This window comes from Temnothorax longispinosus, chromosome 6, assembly GCF_030848805.1.
Source record: "Temnothorax longispinosus isolate EJ_2023e chromosome 6, Tlon_JGU_v1, whole genome shotgun sequence".
NCBI lineage: Eukaryota > Metazoa > Arthropoda > Insecta > Hymenoptera > Formicidae > Temnothorax > Temnothorax longispinosus.
In genome coordinates, this window is record NC_092363.1 from 2,985,587 (window position 1) to 3,001,654 (window position 16,068).

Here is a 16,068-nt window from a genome sequence, read left to right on the forward strand (position 1 = left end):
ACATTTTTATGAAATATCGAATTTTTAACTCTTGAGATGTCGTACCGCTGGAACAATACAAGCTTACGATGAGCGAGAAGAATCGAAGATATATGTTACCTTTATATCGGTATAAAACCGGAGCACAGTTTTCTGGAACAGTTTAATCTGATCTTCGATAATTCTTCCATATATTCGTTACGTTAATGCATACAGTTTTACGTCTTAAAAAAAGTCAAACTTAAACAAATCTTTGCAAAGTACGTCCAATCTTGACATAAAAATAGTCGAAAATAATATTCTAAGAATATGTTAATTTTTTCTGTATTAAAACTTTAAATATACTCGCTGTATAGCTGCAAGCGAAACGATACAATTCGATATCAATTTTTCAAGAACCTTTATATATTATGATAAAATAAGCGCGGTTGAATCTATAAATTGTAAATCGCATCCGTGCGGGGGAAAATTCATCTCCACGTAATAACGGCGTTGAACTATTTCGAATATCCCGAGGAGGGAAATATATCATATAGCCCGAAAACTATTTCGCAGCGATGTGCGACCGCGCTATGATGGGGCCCATAACACTTCTATTCTAACGGCAACGTAATCTCTATACTCTGACAATGGTTATTTTTTACTCCGATATCCGTTACTTGATTTCGCTGGAAAAACTGGATCATTTCTTTATCGAAGGAGAAAAATCTTATTTAATACTGAGATGAATTTAATAAGACAATTCAGTTAACTTTGATTATATACATTTAAAAAACAATTATCATTATTTATATATATTTAGAAAGATTTAAGTATCTTTTAAAATAGAAACATCTAGTCAATTAAACGTTTAAGAGTTAGAAGATTGTTTAATTCATCTAGCGGTTAAATCAATTCTGATTACAGTTTCTTGAGGACCGATAAAATAAATTCGACACAATCCCCAATAACGAGCTTTTAACAGGTCGTGTCGGTTATCTTTACGCGTATAACGAGGCGATTCCTAGGAAAGCATTGCTTAATCCAGTTTCGATAATCCTCTCATCGTCGCTCGTATACCGTCGACGGGTAGACGTTTCCTAGAAAATCGAGCAGGATTAACAGTTGCGGACGGAGATGGTGCCGTACGGCCGGAATAAAGTTTCGTTAGCTCAATATGGCGCCGAATGATTTCCGATCCTGGCCGGTGGCCAAGCTCCTTCCGGTCGGTTTAGCTGAAATAAAGGATGTCATATTGAGAATTTGAAGAAAGTAATGCCCGGCCGGCCATGCCGGACACCATTGTAAGCCGCGCGCGGATTGCCGAAGTCTCTCTCTCTCTCTCTCTTTCTCTTTCTGCCCACGGCCTGGAAAATGCTATTTTGCAGGATTATCGCGGACGATAAAACCGGTACGTTCACGGTGGGGTATAACGCTTCCCGGGTTTGTTAGCTGATCGCAGTTTCAAAATAACCGCGAGCTTTTATCGAACATTTCCGTCGGGATTGTTTTCGCGGTTGAAGGGGACGAAGTACCGCGAAACATATCGCTCGATTCAGTTCCACTGCTCGTTTGGTTTTGCTCGAGCAAATTGCCGATAAAGACATCCGTAAAAAGACCCGTTTATGGACACTACGCCGCACAAATGCGATTTCTGAAGCCGCGTGTCTCTTTATTCAGCGAATATGTGTCCAATAGAAGTTTTTCTTCATAAAATTAAGTTGTTGCACTAAAAATAAAAATCAGGATCGTGATTTTAAATTCTGTCTTAACAAACTGTATTAGTATCGGCAAGTAAACTAATGGAACTGAAGGATAAAACGAAATCAAATTGTAAATTTTTTTTTAGCAACTTTAAAGCGAATAAAATAGTTCGTTGAAGGAAAATCATTACTAAGACCTTATTTTGAAACGATATATTTTTTTCTCAAAGAGTGCAATGATCCACTAGAATTGCTCTATTCTCGCCACGAGATAACACGATCGTTCTCGAGTCGAATTGGCAGCTATACGAAAGTAATTAGAATTCCTAATTGTCGCAAGTACGCTTAAGTAAGTGCCAGTAACAACGCATTATTAGAGTATAGATACTCGAGCAGCTTTTCTCCGGGGGCCGAAACTTGGGGTAGGTACTCTAGCTAAGAATCTCGCCATTACCGTCGCCTTTTGTGTAAATGGCTCTTGTTCGGTAGTTCAGCCGTAGTTCCCTTATGGGCGTGGCGGAATCGCTTGCCACGAGGAGTATCGTAATGCAGGTGGGCATCCTGGTTCATGCTCGAGAACGCGTTCTGATCGCGTTAGTATCCAACGGCTAAGGCGGAAGTGCCGAGCTATCTCATCGCCGATAAGACATTAATCCGTAAAATATGTACGTGTTTAGGATAACGGCCGAGACGTCGACCGTTACGAATATTGAATAAGGATGCATACTCGTGTAACGATATGTACGTATCGAATGGCTCGATAACATATGTATGTCATGGAATCTGCATAAAGCTAACATACTCGACATTCTATTTTTTTCATAGCTGATTCGAAATAAAAACAGAGAGGAAAGAAAAGAAAAAAATAAAGAATTACATTCCGTTCTACTAAAAATATTGATATGATATAAAGGTAATACACACGCATAAAGGAAATATACAAAACGTTACTGTAGTAGTAATCTCCCGAGCGATTATTCACTTCACCGCGTTCGAACCGCGATATATTATTCCCTTATCGTCGTTTCACCCTTCCGTGAATGACGCGTCTATCAGCCGTGATGCTCTATGCGACATTCCGTCGGTCGCTGGCGTACTGGCGAGTGATGCACAATCAGTATGACACGACGTCGGATATGCACGCATGTTGTCTATACACACACCAGAGTATACTGTATATCCTAGACGCGTGACGCGTGTACCCAACACAGTAATTCGGTGTCCGTGCAGACGACCCCATCGATCGACGCATTCGGGCGCAATCAATTTCTATCGGCAATGGCGCGAATGGAAGATCATTATCGGCGCAGGAATTCCCGTGCACGGGCTGGCCCAATGGTAACTCTCGCTTCTGACGATATGGCGCGTAACATATGGGGTCCATAGTTCGTGCTACTACGATTGTCCGCTACCAGGCTTTCTCTCGCTTACTATTCTCTCTCTCTCTCTCTCTCTCTCTCTCTCTCTCTCTCTCTCTCTCTCTCCTCCCCGCCCTCCCCTCCGTCACGCCCCCGGGCGTAATACATTTAGTGGTTGCACACAACCGTACTGGACTTGTCCCGCCGCTAACTTATCCCCGATACCGTCAGCTGCATATGTCTGTCAAGTTAATGTCCCTGATCACTACGAACGTATGGACACCGGTTTCGAATGGCGTTACGAAAAATGGGCCGCGACTACGTTCCTGAAATGCAGTCGCCTCGATGTAACGACGTGATTTATCGAGCGGTCCTGTTTTACGTTGGCCAAGAAGATTAATATTGAGGGAAATGGACGTGAGTATGATTACACTGTCCGTGTGTACTAAACGATATTTACTTGAAGCGATCGTATGTTTAATATATGCAGTCAAAGTGAATAAGTAATTGAATTAAGATATCATACATCGAATCGAAAGGTTTGCAGAGTCGCATGTTGATTTTCAAGTCACGAAACAGACTGTTTGGAGGAGCTTCTTCTTCGAACGGATGTCAAAGAGTAACAAGTCTGGTAACGATACAAAAGCGACGGTAGTATCGTACGATCCTTTTTTATCGAACGACGCAATTTTCTTTCGGGAGGGAAAGTTCGCGTCTTCCACCCGAACGTATTTCGCAGAGGTAGCGTCGATTTACTATCCTTCGTACTTGTTAGACTTTTTTTGCGGGCAACACAGCGAAGTGGTGATTCAATTGCGAACGAAGTCGCGGTCGGGCTACGTACGCGGTCCACCTTCCTTCGATTTATTTCACCGGCCCTTCACCCAGGGGTGCGGCAACACGGTGATCGATCAAAGATAGGGGATCGATGGCTCGGTTAAAGGCGTACCAGCCGGTTCGATTCTCACCCTCCTCTGAAATTTAGGAATACTTTGCCTCATGGTCAGAAAGAATGAAGAGTGTCGAATACACTTCAAAGAGAGCACTTTCAGCATCAAGTACAAGATACCTGTCAGTATCTCTATTACATAACTGCGTTTATGAATATATTTGCGTCGATAAACCGACGCGGCGCTGAACTGCACACTGCTTGCATCTGGCTAGAAACCGAAGTTGATGAAAAATAACATCCGATAATGGTGTGCTGTGAATTAATGTAATTATCATCACATATTAATTTGATATTATATATTAATTAAATATTACAAAATATTTGCGTTACATTCACAGTATTTTTATCGCAATTGAAACATCTCGGTTATTTGCGGTCACAAATTTAAAAAATTGACAACTAAATAAATATATATAAATACCAATAAAAATAATTCGCATTCCCTAGTTTTTCATCGCGCAGAAATATTTCGATGATAATCGACAAAGAATGAAGATGAACGAATTCCCGGGGCTCGCCGCGCCTATTCAATTTAGACGATCGCAAATTGTCGAAATAATTGATCGTTGCTCTTAATAGGTACTACCGTTCGCGAAGAACGTCATTGAATTCTCGAGATACCTGCAGCACGTCGTAAAACGAACGATGTCTTACGTCTCTCTTCGCGGGATGCTTGCGAGCGGGTATTTATCCAGTCGTTTAGAAGCTCCCTCGCTTTAGAAGGTTGACCAGAGTGGGCAGTGCCCACTGACGGAAGTCCCAGTTGCAGCACAGTTGAGCAACGCGTCGATGGGGACTCCGGAACATCGTCGGATCTTAATTTCGGCATGACATCGTTAACGTTGCAAAAACGTCCTCACTTGCAGTTAACGACAAACTCCTCGTGTTCTCATTAACATCGTATCTTAACGATGTTCGCGCTCTCCCTGACTTCCAAGCGGTGAAACCGGGGAGAGTACGCGCTCTCTATAACCCGCAATTTTGTTCAGTGATATTTTTCCAAGGTCTGCACAAGCAATGTGCTGAAGAGAATTTCGCCCCGAAATCATCGTTAGTAAACTTACTACATTCGTTTAAATCAAGGGACGCAAAAAATGATCTTGTTTTTTGAGAAAACTAGTCTCTCCACTGAAATCCTATGTCGAAAACACCGAAAAATATATACGCGGTAGTTTGCTCTAAATTATAACAAAATTAAGATTTTCCTCAGAAGTAACACGGATGAACGGAAAGGACGAAAGAGTAGTCTGTCGAACGCGTAAGGTTTCGAAATAGGTGTCGTACGAGCGATTTTATTTAACGACGTCCTGGATCATAAGCTTACAAATTGCGCGCAACGCGGTAAGCCATCAAATTGCATGCGTGCTGTAAAACGTTATTATGCGGAATAACGCGTCATGATAACGATAAAAGAAGATTCCGAGTCTTTTCACGATACGACCGTTAAATCCGCTCATATTTTACTCTATCGCGAAGTTGGAGACTCGGTCGCGCCGCGGGGATGGGAATAAACGTTGGCAATGAACAACACACAAAAGGGTCTCGAGCCTCATGAAACAGTAATAAGCTGTTGCCGCTCTGCGATAGCCGTGCTCGCTTTTGGTATTCCTGGCGTGGAAATGAAGATCCTCTCCGTGTTGCCGCAGACCGCCCGCTCGCAAGTCGGTCAGCAAACGACGGTGGAAGTCTCGAAACTGGTTTGTCAGATAATTGAGATCCACCAATGGGAATCCGAGAAACTTGGAGAATCCCGGCCGACGGACTGTAACGATCCTGTGTACCGGCGGACTCGGAGATTTGCCGAGGTGGTATTTCCAGCAACAAGATTTAATGGAAAGGCGAGAAGGAGGAGAGTGAAGAAACATCCTCCCGCCCCGTGTTCTATACGTTTTCTACGTGGTCATTGATTCCTACGAGCACGGAGCGCGAGACAAAAATTCCGGGCACGTCATGTCGCGCGGTAATGCCCTCACAAAATTAAGCGGGTTTTTAGCGTCTCACGATATGGGCGGAGATATCGATATGTGTGCAGTTCTCGATTCTCTAGCGTGGGGTACTTCAAAAGAATTCCGTATATCTTGTGGTTCAATGATTTCTCCTCAATCGCATACAAAGCGAATCTTTCGAACGGAAACTCCCAGTCATCCGGAATTGATTCCGTCGGTACTTCCTCCGGGCGAACCTGTTTTCCGCGAAATAATGTGAGTATAATGCCGAGCGACCCTTCTTGTGCGCGCGGTTATTGCATTTCATTTCGGCTGCCGACTTTTTGCTCTCCTTTGAACGATCGTTCGGAAAAATACGAGGCGAAGAATAGGGAGCAATCGCATTGAAGACAACGACGAAAATTATAGAGGAATTATTGTGGCTTTCTTATTATAATTGCGAGAGAGAAGAGAAAACACTAACAAATCTCCATTGCAGATTTTGTTTGCGAATAAAACAATTACGTTCGCGACGTAGGTAAAGCAGCATAAATAAAGGGTGTTTTAAAAGTAAAAAAATCGACGTAAATTGAAAATATTGTGCATGCGATTCTCTCCCTCATTGCAGAGCCCGTGACGGAAATAGCCGGCGGTCCCGATCTGTTCATCAACAAGGACAGCACGATAAATTTAACATGCTACGTGAGACACGCGCCAGAACCGCCGTCGACGATAATTTGGAGTCACAACCACCAGGTAAGCCGGTCTTACAATCCGCGAATGAGGTTTCTTACCACCAGCTGAAAATCAGCTGTCATCAAGTTATGAAAGGTGCTTTCAACCCGCGAGACCCATTTGAATTTTATAACCGACGCTGGTTTTGTGGACGGACCGTCACCGCAAATACCGATACAAACAGAAACATTTTTCATGTTTCTCGTGGCTGTTAAAAAAACCCTGCAGCTGTGTACGTGTTTCTATCAGCGTAGCGCGTATATCGATTATCGCTGGTAGCTTGCTTTCATTCCTTCGAGCGTGCGATATTTATGGAAGACGCCAACAGCGACTTGTTTTTTCGACAAAATGATGTATTTCCGTTCGAGCACCGCAGAATCCACAATTAAAAGATTCTCATGTTCGCGCTTTTTTTATCCGCGGTATAACGCAACTATTCTCATTATACTACGAACACTGCAAATATGCTATTTTTATACACATAAACGTCTTAAAATGACACATTTGACTAAAACTCTTTTTACATGTTTCTTCATGTGTTAAGTTACATTATTTAACGTTTAATCGTATTAAATTAAAAGTTAATACGTTCAATCGTGTTAAATGACGTGATTTAAAATGGCAATAAATGTGTAAGAAGATCTTCAGCTAAAGTAGATTTACATTTAGATTTACAGTGATGATACAAATTGTCATCTCCATTAAATATATCAAAGTTTCTTTCTCAATACCGCGAGACGATTCAGTTGTTTAAGAACATTGTGAAAGTTTCTCGGGGAGTGTAACATAGGCAGACGGCCGGGTTATTAATAATAAGCAGACAAATGCTCTCGTTACGTTACGTCAGTTTTATTTGAGTTTAAGAATTTCACGATTGCACACTTATTTCTATGAACGCGCATACAACAGGAGTAACCAAGATGGTTGTACAGACGTCGCTTTAAGTTGTAGTTTCGGGAAACTTGTCCGGAAATGCTTTCAGCCATTCAAAGAAGACACCTACAGTCGACACTTTTACCTCTTCCACTTCCCACAAAGTGCCTTGAGTCCCGTCTAGTCACGTCACAGACAGACGATATGACATCTGTTTCTGTCTTCCGCGTGAAAGCAATTTACTTCTGGATCGGTTAATTACTCATGCTTATATCGCTATTATCCACGGCAATTATCTTATCAATTAAATAGATATGTATATAAAATACTTGTGACAAATGAGTGTGATATCGTAGCATTAATTAAAATCCTCCATTTATTTGAATTTGTCTCTCTTAATTGAATTTTCGTTATATAATATTCGTTATTAATATTTATTTTAAAACTTTATATTGTAGTTCTTTTTAGTCAAAATTATTATTAATTTTTCTTTCACCAACATATGCGGGAGCATTCATAAATCGAACAATCGTGACCGCAATTTCTGCCGGTGTCAATTAAATATGATCAAATATGATTAATTTAAAGGTGCAATAAATTCTGTCCTAATGAAACTTATAAAACAAACATATACAATATATTGTGTAGCCGTTTGGATCATTAATTTTATCAATTATTGCAAAATTTAGCATTTGTGGTTATAATGAAATTACAAATGAAATTTGAAAACAGAATTGTTACAATAATGCATTGTTCTTTGGAGAACATAGAAAATATAAAAAGCAGCGATTTATTTCTGAAAAGTTATGTTTTCTCTCTCAGTCTCTTAGGTTTAAACGAGATCTATTCATTGTAATCAGCATGAATTGTTTTCTTATTGTTTGAATAATTGTTACAAATGTTTAAGTTTGTTAAACGTTTACATGTTCAGAAAGATACGCAATTTAAAGTATACTGTATAAATCTTAATTAGTGTTTGTGATATTTTCATAATTACGATCGCGTGATAAAAAGACGCATTTTACGTCGGAACGGCGAAGTCAGGAAATGAAAGTAGCGCCTAGAAAAAATCCTAGGAAAAACGGATTTCTGTCATGGCAGCTGGGAACACATTCTGTCGACACTTCCTGCTTCTTCCTTTCCCGCAGAGTGGCCCCATCCGTACTTGGTCACGTCAGAGGCGAGTAACCCGACGTGTTTTTTATATCCTTTTTCCGCAGGCGATTAACTTCGACTCGCCGAGGGGTGGCATCAGTCTGGTAACGGAAAAGGGACCCGTGACTTCGAGCCGTTTACTCATTCAGAAGGCGATCGAGAGAGACTCCGGCCTTTACACGTGCTCGCCAAATAACACTCATCCCAACAGCGTACGGGTCCACATAGTCAATGGTAAAAGAAAAATGTCAATTTCGCTTAAAATGGGTTTTACGTGCAAGCATCTGCACGTTACTCGTTTGGATTTGAGTGAGACGTTGCTTTTAAAAAACGGACTCGCTAAAAAATTGGCGATGCGCGTTGAACAAATAGATATTTCGAAAATCTAATAACAATTTGTAATAATTTTTATTTTATTACAAGGTAATATAAAAATACATCGTTTTACGCAAAAAAAAAACGTAATTAAATTTATTACGTAAATTATATCATTCAGTTAATTAATAATTATGAGCGTCTAAGAAAATCACACACACACAATCGGAGTTCCTCTTTTTGAAAATAATAAACTTATTCAACGAAAGCGGTCTTTAGAGTACCAAATACTTTCTTGAGCTATAAGAAAAGGTGTCTCGCCAAAACTGCTTAGCTTGTAAACGTCAAGTGGGGGGGGCCTCTTCGCTCAAAGCGAGAGCTCGCGTTCTCAGCCCCGCGGAAATGTCGCTCTAAATATACCACCTGCTGAGAGCCGACCGAGCGAAACGACATTATAGCGTGGCATTTGTTTCAGAAGAACACCCAGCGGCAATGCATCACGGTAGAGGCGACAGAATGGCCGCGACGCTGCTTCCGGTCGTCCTACTTCTTCGGATGATATTCTAGCCGACGTTATGCACTCCAGGTTGAATGCGCGCGAACTTAAGCACGGTCGCCTTAACTCCCACGAAACCATCGGGCGGAGATTCTGTTTCGCGGTTTTGTCTTCGGAGATTCAACTCGCTGCGACGCGACGCGCATTCGACGCATTCGCCTCGCGGAAAGTAACGGAATCTCATCGTAAGGGTTTGCTCCGCGACGTCGCGTGTCTCCTATTACGTCGTTAGAGCATTAGACTGATTGGAACGCATCCGCGTTACGGAAAATCCAATTGTCCCGTCGCCACCGCCTGGAGAACGTGAGTTAAAATAAATATTTATTAGGCTAGATGTGTATCCACAGAGATGAGTTGCGGATAACAACTATTGAATATATATATTTAGTTCTGTGTGAATATATGGTCAAAAAAAAGAGAGAGCAAAAATTTAGCTTAATGGCCAAAAGATTTGATACAAATAAAAAATATTTTTTATTAGGAAATGTTAAATTTATCCAAAGATATTTAATCACCGATTTTTGCTGCAGTAATGTGGACAAGTGAGAGAACTTGTCTATAATAATTTTTAACACGGTTAGTCGAGTGAACTCGCTGAACTTTCACGGCACTTTCAAGGTCGTTGTCATTTTGCGAAAAAGAACAACGTCTAGGTTCTTGCCCCACTGCGGAAACAAGTACGAAGTCTCTTTCTGTTCCGGTAAAGAACTCGCGAGTCCGTTTTCGTCGTCTGGAATCTTTCCTCACTTTCCGAAATAAGAATCGTCTGCGAAGAAAGAAGATTTTCGCAAATGCCATACTAATATAACGCGTGACCTAAAAACGATTCAACAAACACATTTCTATATTTATTCAGGTATTTACGAAAGAAGATACAGCAATATAAAGAATATATTGTAAGAATCGAAAGAATCGCTTTGAATATTGGCCGGTATTAAGTAAATTTAAAGAAAACATTTCCTCGCATAATGTTCGAAGAATTTCGAAAATCGAAAAAGTAGATTGATTTGCAGAGTTAGACGAGCGCAATGCTGCGTAAAATTATGTATAGATAAGATGCGAAATTTGTCAAAACATCAAATAGAAGAAACATATACTCTCGATACATTAGGGCCTTATTTTTAGTAAAATTAACTGACGTCTATCGTTTGCAGCAGAAAAGCTTGAACATGAACACAGTATTCATTATTGCAGTCATTCAATTATTGATTGCGTTCGATAGACCCGAATGTTCGCTCTATTCTCGTTGCAACTATCAACAATGTCTCGGCTGTGACGAATTTCGGGTATATTCCGACGTAATCTTGTTGTCGAATTTGTGATTGTCGCGCAGGAAACAAATTGAAAGCTCTCAAAAAACAGAATTTCAATAATTGTAAATACGTCAAGAAAGAAGTTATGATATAGCGAAATTTTCTGAAATTAGAATGTGAAAACTGCAACGCGTCAATATAAGAACGAATAAATTAAAAAATTATATAAATTGACTCTAACGTAAATAACAGATGTCGAGAATATTTATTGGAAAATTGAATTAATTGCTTTTATTTGCTTTGATCTTCTCTAACAAGATCTAGCTAGTATTCTATTTCTAAAAAATTTCTAAAATAAATTATCAAAAACTATAATTTTATTATCTTAAACATTAAAACACAACGTTAAAACAAAAAAAAATTGTGCTATATTAAAGCGTGTTATACTTCAGAAATCAGGAAAAAATAAATCTCGGATAATAGAATTAATATGAGAAAAAATGTTTTAAGGACACGTGTATCGAATTATATGGTAAATATGTTTGAATGAGCATGCGTCTCTCTACATATCGGACGATAAAACTCGTTCAACTTCGGAAGTAAGGATAGACGCGCTGACGGCCTGCGAAACGCATAGAATCTGAAACTTGGAAACTGCGCGCGAGAAAGCAATGACTTTCATGCAGATACGTAAATATATAATGGAGCTCTTCCGGGCTTCGCGGCTGGGGCGACGTATCTACAGGAAGAAAGCAGGTTTATTCGCCGAACTTATAATGGCCCGACTTCGAAGCGGATTTTATCCTCGTTACGGTTACCAGTAAAAACGTATTGTTCGAAAGTGCATTAGCTCTCGGGGATTCGAACACGTTGCGCCGGGACGATCCCAAGATTGTTTCGTTCTCCGCCGTAAAAGAGGACTGGCATTGTGCCTCTGCAGTGCAACTTGGCAGTATTATTGCGTCGGACATGTACCTCGCTTTTTCAGGACCATTCAACGAAAACGTATGGCTTCGATAACCTCGGTGATATCCTTGTCGCTATTAGCGCCCAAGACCGAATGTTTCTTCTATCAATGGGACCATATAATCGGAGCGCGTTGGTCCAATCGCGAATAATTCGCATTAGCAATTTATTCCCGGTGTGCACGTTTAAGAAAACGGTCCTATGGTTGCTGTATATACTATATAAAAACGTGATTCTAAGAATATTTCGGTGCCAGTCTTTCAATTAGCTTGTAACGACGCCGAAATTCATTATACTTCGAGGATGTCACGTATAATGCATACACGGGATACGTTTTTATAGATGTTAATATATATGTACGCGGCTAAGCAGACAAAGAAAATGATTGAAAGGGACTAGATTAAGTGTTATTTGTCATTCTTTATAGATATCTTTTTCATAAGTCTGTACATTTTCGCCGAATTAGTGTTGCGAATTGTGTCGAAAAATTTTATTTGCCATATTGTACGCATTAATAAAAGAACAAAAGGCACTCAGAAGCGAGTGACGGATCGTGCATGAACGACCTGCATTAATCATATTTTTTTTTGTTAAATGCATTCTTACACCGGATGTATGAATCTGGGATATTGTCCCAATAACTCGTTAATCACGATTTTTCTTAATACTTCGTCACATTTTAAAGAAACAATTTTAATTAATACTTGAGTTAATGGACGTTAATTACCCTCTTTTAGCAGAAAGGGCTCTTTCACGCCTTTTTGTTCGCTTCTTTGTTACACGAGCCGGTTACCTCTTACTTAAATTTCACCTGTCCCGACCGCATCTCTTTTACTTTCCAAACCCCAAGAGTTTACCTCTCGCGTTTCTGTCCACGAAATCAGAAATGTACGTAATGGTCTAACGTTCTCTCTCTTAATAATATTGTTGTGTTTATTTTAAAGCAGGACTACGATTGAATAAAAAAATTAATTAATCGTTCAATAAACATTATAATTATTAAGAATTAATATTTAAAATAAAAATTACAGAGAAAACAATTTACAATAAAATAACTTCCACAGCACATCGGAGAATCAACGATCTGCAAAAGTGTAAGTATCTTTAAAATATCTAAAGTTGGTATTCTTATTACGCATACAGTATACATTCGCAGTGTATTCGATAATCGATATATATATAAAGTTCAATTCTGTGTAATTATTTCCATAATTATTATCTTCGTATAACACAAAGCGGAGCTAGGAGGAAACTTTCCGTTACCAGGCAATAATTTCCATCACAAATGTAATTATTAACGCTGTCGGCCATTATACATATATGGTGCAGTTCATTATATGGGAATTAATAAATTTAATGACAGTTCCGCACAGCGTGCGTCATATCGCGGTGCAGCCAGTAGCAACGCATTAGTATAGTAGCTCCATCAACGAGGCACGCATCCAATTGGAAAGTCGATAGACTCTGTTACGTGCTCGGTTACGTGACACGCGATCGTACATTCCGTTTCACAAGCTCCAGATACAATGCGGGGGTTTTTTCATATTTTATTTCTGAGTCACGATGCGTATTTTTTATGACTGAGCATAAATTTCAGCGACAATAGAAACGTTCAGTGGTGCAACGTAACGCAGTGGCGGTTCAGTGGATCGAATATCAAAGTATCAAAAATATATCAAAGTGAGTATTACATCTGAATGTGTGTGTGCGTGTATGCATGATACCGATATCACCATTCAATCAATGGATTAATAAACGTAACAATTTATCCGTAAAATAAGGTCGCGCCGGATTAAAATTTTTTACTTTAGCGGAGATCATATTTTTAACGTATTTTGTATAATATTTTGTCACAATCCGGATTAATACCGTAACTGAAATTACGATGAAATAGAAACTATGTAAACGCGGAAACCGCGATAGAGAGACTTAACAATGACGTAAAAACTGAAAGCAACATTTAAAAATTATATCGCTAAAAATAAATCAATTTAGAAATTCGCTGCAATTTTAACTCTTTCACTGCGACGTGCTGATATAATCTTCCGCCATAATTTTGATGAGCTAACATAGGTTCGATTAGCGGTGCCGCTATCGGCGGAACGTATATGAATCTGGAATAGATACTCGTACAAACAGCACGGTAATTCCGTCAGTACTTGATTAATACGATAGCTCAATCGTATACACATACACATATTGAATCCAGTCGAAACATATCGAAATTCCTATATCTATATATACGCGTAACTGACGTTGGCAGGTCATAACTACGCACGTGTGTTGCATTGTCGAAGTAATCACGTATATCGCATTGTCATAAGTATCCGTACGAGCGAGCAGACTCTAATGCATCAACCGGAATGAAGAGGACCGTTAAAATTGTACTGCTCCAATTAATATCTAAAGCGGCAGATAACTCACGGCCTCGCTCACCCGACATTCGAATTCTATGCGTAGCAGCGGAGCTTTCGGCGAGGAGGGGGAAGGGGGAGGGGTAGAGAGAGCAGTATTTCGAAGGCCTCTCTCTCTCTCAATGGTTGTTTCACTTCGTGTTATTTCGAGAAACTCATCCGCGGATAACGATAAGCAAATGTTTGTCCCGGAGTTAGTAGCGGCGCCTAATCCGAGCCACGAAAACCGTGACAAACGCCAGAAGGAAAATCGATATAAATGTAAATAATTCGCAAGACGCGGCTAGCAAACAATTAGCGCTCTCTTGTCATCTTACATATTCATTTCGAATTTTAGCTTGGCTACCATAGCAAAAGTAATTACCCTCGTAAACACGGTAGAAAGATCAACATGGTACTGAAGTAATTGAATAGGGAATATGTTTGTTCTTCTCGTGGTGTTTCAACATTTGTTGGTCGTGAAAAAAGGAATAAAAGCTTGGGTTTTTCGTCACAAAATATCACATGTTAGTAAACATTATATTATGAATGTAATTGTTGAATTGGACAAAAATTGATAATTAAGTTAACATGGGAATAAACGCGGAAAATAAAATACGTGAAATTTATTAACATTATTATTACGATAACAGAGTTAACAATATTTTCGTATTAATACGATAAAACTGCGAAGCTGTATAAAAATTTAGTATGCAAACTGCGCATGGAAATTATGTTTAATTGTCTGACATACTTAAATGCAACGTCAAATTTAATTTGCCACCTTCAACGAAGGTAACGAGCAGACTTTGGTAAGTACTTATATGTTAAATGATTCAATCTCCGCCCCGTCACTCAGTTCAACGCGTATTATGCTTTATGATGCGATCAATCTGGACCAATGAGAAATGCTTTTGGTAATTATCAGCGAATCATATGACTTACAAGAGTATAATGCTTTTACTACGCTGGAGTATATGCCGACATTGAAATCAGTATTAACAATCTTCCTCATTCACCGGTGCATTCTGAGTTACAGTGTTTCATCTCACCACAAGCTTCACGGACAAAGCACTTTAGCGAAATTTCATTTAACTGCGAAATTAGGCACCGCGGTTGAATTACTTTTCGGACGAAAAGCACTCGCGTATAGCAGTTTGTCAAAACGGACGGTCCTTTGACGCCGCACTCGGACGATGTAATCAGCGTTGATGAAACATTAGAGTCGCTTAGAACGTCGACTAAAAATCAAGAGACCACTATAGCTAGCATGGTTTTCTCTAACACGATGGTGGCAGAATTACTAGAATATATCTTTCGCTCGTGCGGAATATATGTATAATAATCAGTTGACATTTTAACAAGTTAATTATTAACAATGAATTTTAAGTGCAATATGCAAATTATTAAATTCTATTTTTCTCAAAATATGAAAATTTCCAACTAAACGGAAATTATTTTAGGCATTATTTTTGTTAACAAAAACAAAGCGTAATAATAATTAATTCTCCAAAATAATGGAAGATACAAAATATATGCAAATTATTTATATTATATCATATATCGCTAGTTTTTTTTTACAATTTTTGATATATATTTTTTAGATAATTTATTTTTTATTTAACAAAAGAAATAAAAATATAATCAATTTATTCAATTATTTCTTAATATTCTTAATAAGAGAATATTTATTATTTAAATAGGATTTTTTTTATTCTAATTAATCCTTAGAATATATATACCGCATTAAAGTATAATACGGGATATCCTAATATTTTCAAGGGAACTTTAGTGTTTTTTCTATTTTTTATATTCCGTTTTAGATACATATACGCGGAGATTTAAACTCCGCGTGTCGAAACTAGATCTAATAATATGGATTTATGCGAAATAAATTATGAAAATCCCGACTGAAATTACATATTT

At 39.0% G+C, this 16,068-nt stretch overlaps 1 protein-coding gene across 14 annotated transcripts in view; it reads left to right on the forward strand.

Moving 5' to 3' along the window:
- The window catches only part of LOC139814076 (zwei Ig domain protein zig-8), a 58,832-nt gene extending 46,544 nt beyond the window's left edge, over positions 1-12,288 (forward strand). For 13 of the 14 annotated variants that reach the window (XM_071780048.1, XM_071780051.1, XM_071780053.1 and 10 more), the window contains 3 exons: positions 6,525-6,652; positions 8,725-8,893; positions 9,450-12,288. In XM_071780048.1, the coding sequence (XP_071636149.1) occupies positions 6,525-6,652; positions 8,725-8,893; positions 9,450-9,541 (389 nt within the window). In that variant the 3' untranslated portion in view covers positions 9,542-12,288. The remainder of the gene's footprint in view (positions 1-6,524; positions 6,653-8,724; positions 8,894-9,449) is intronic. The other variant, XM_071780055.1, reaches the window with a different exon arrangement.
- Positions 12,289-16,068: the final 3,780 nt, after the last annotated feature.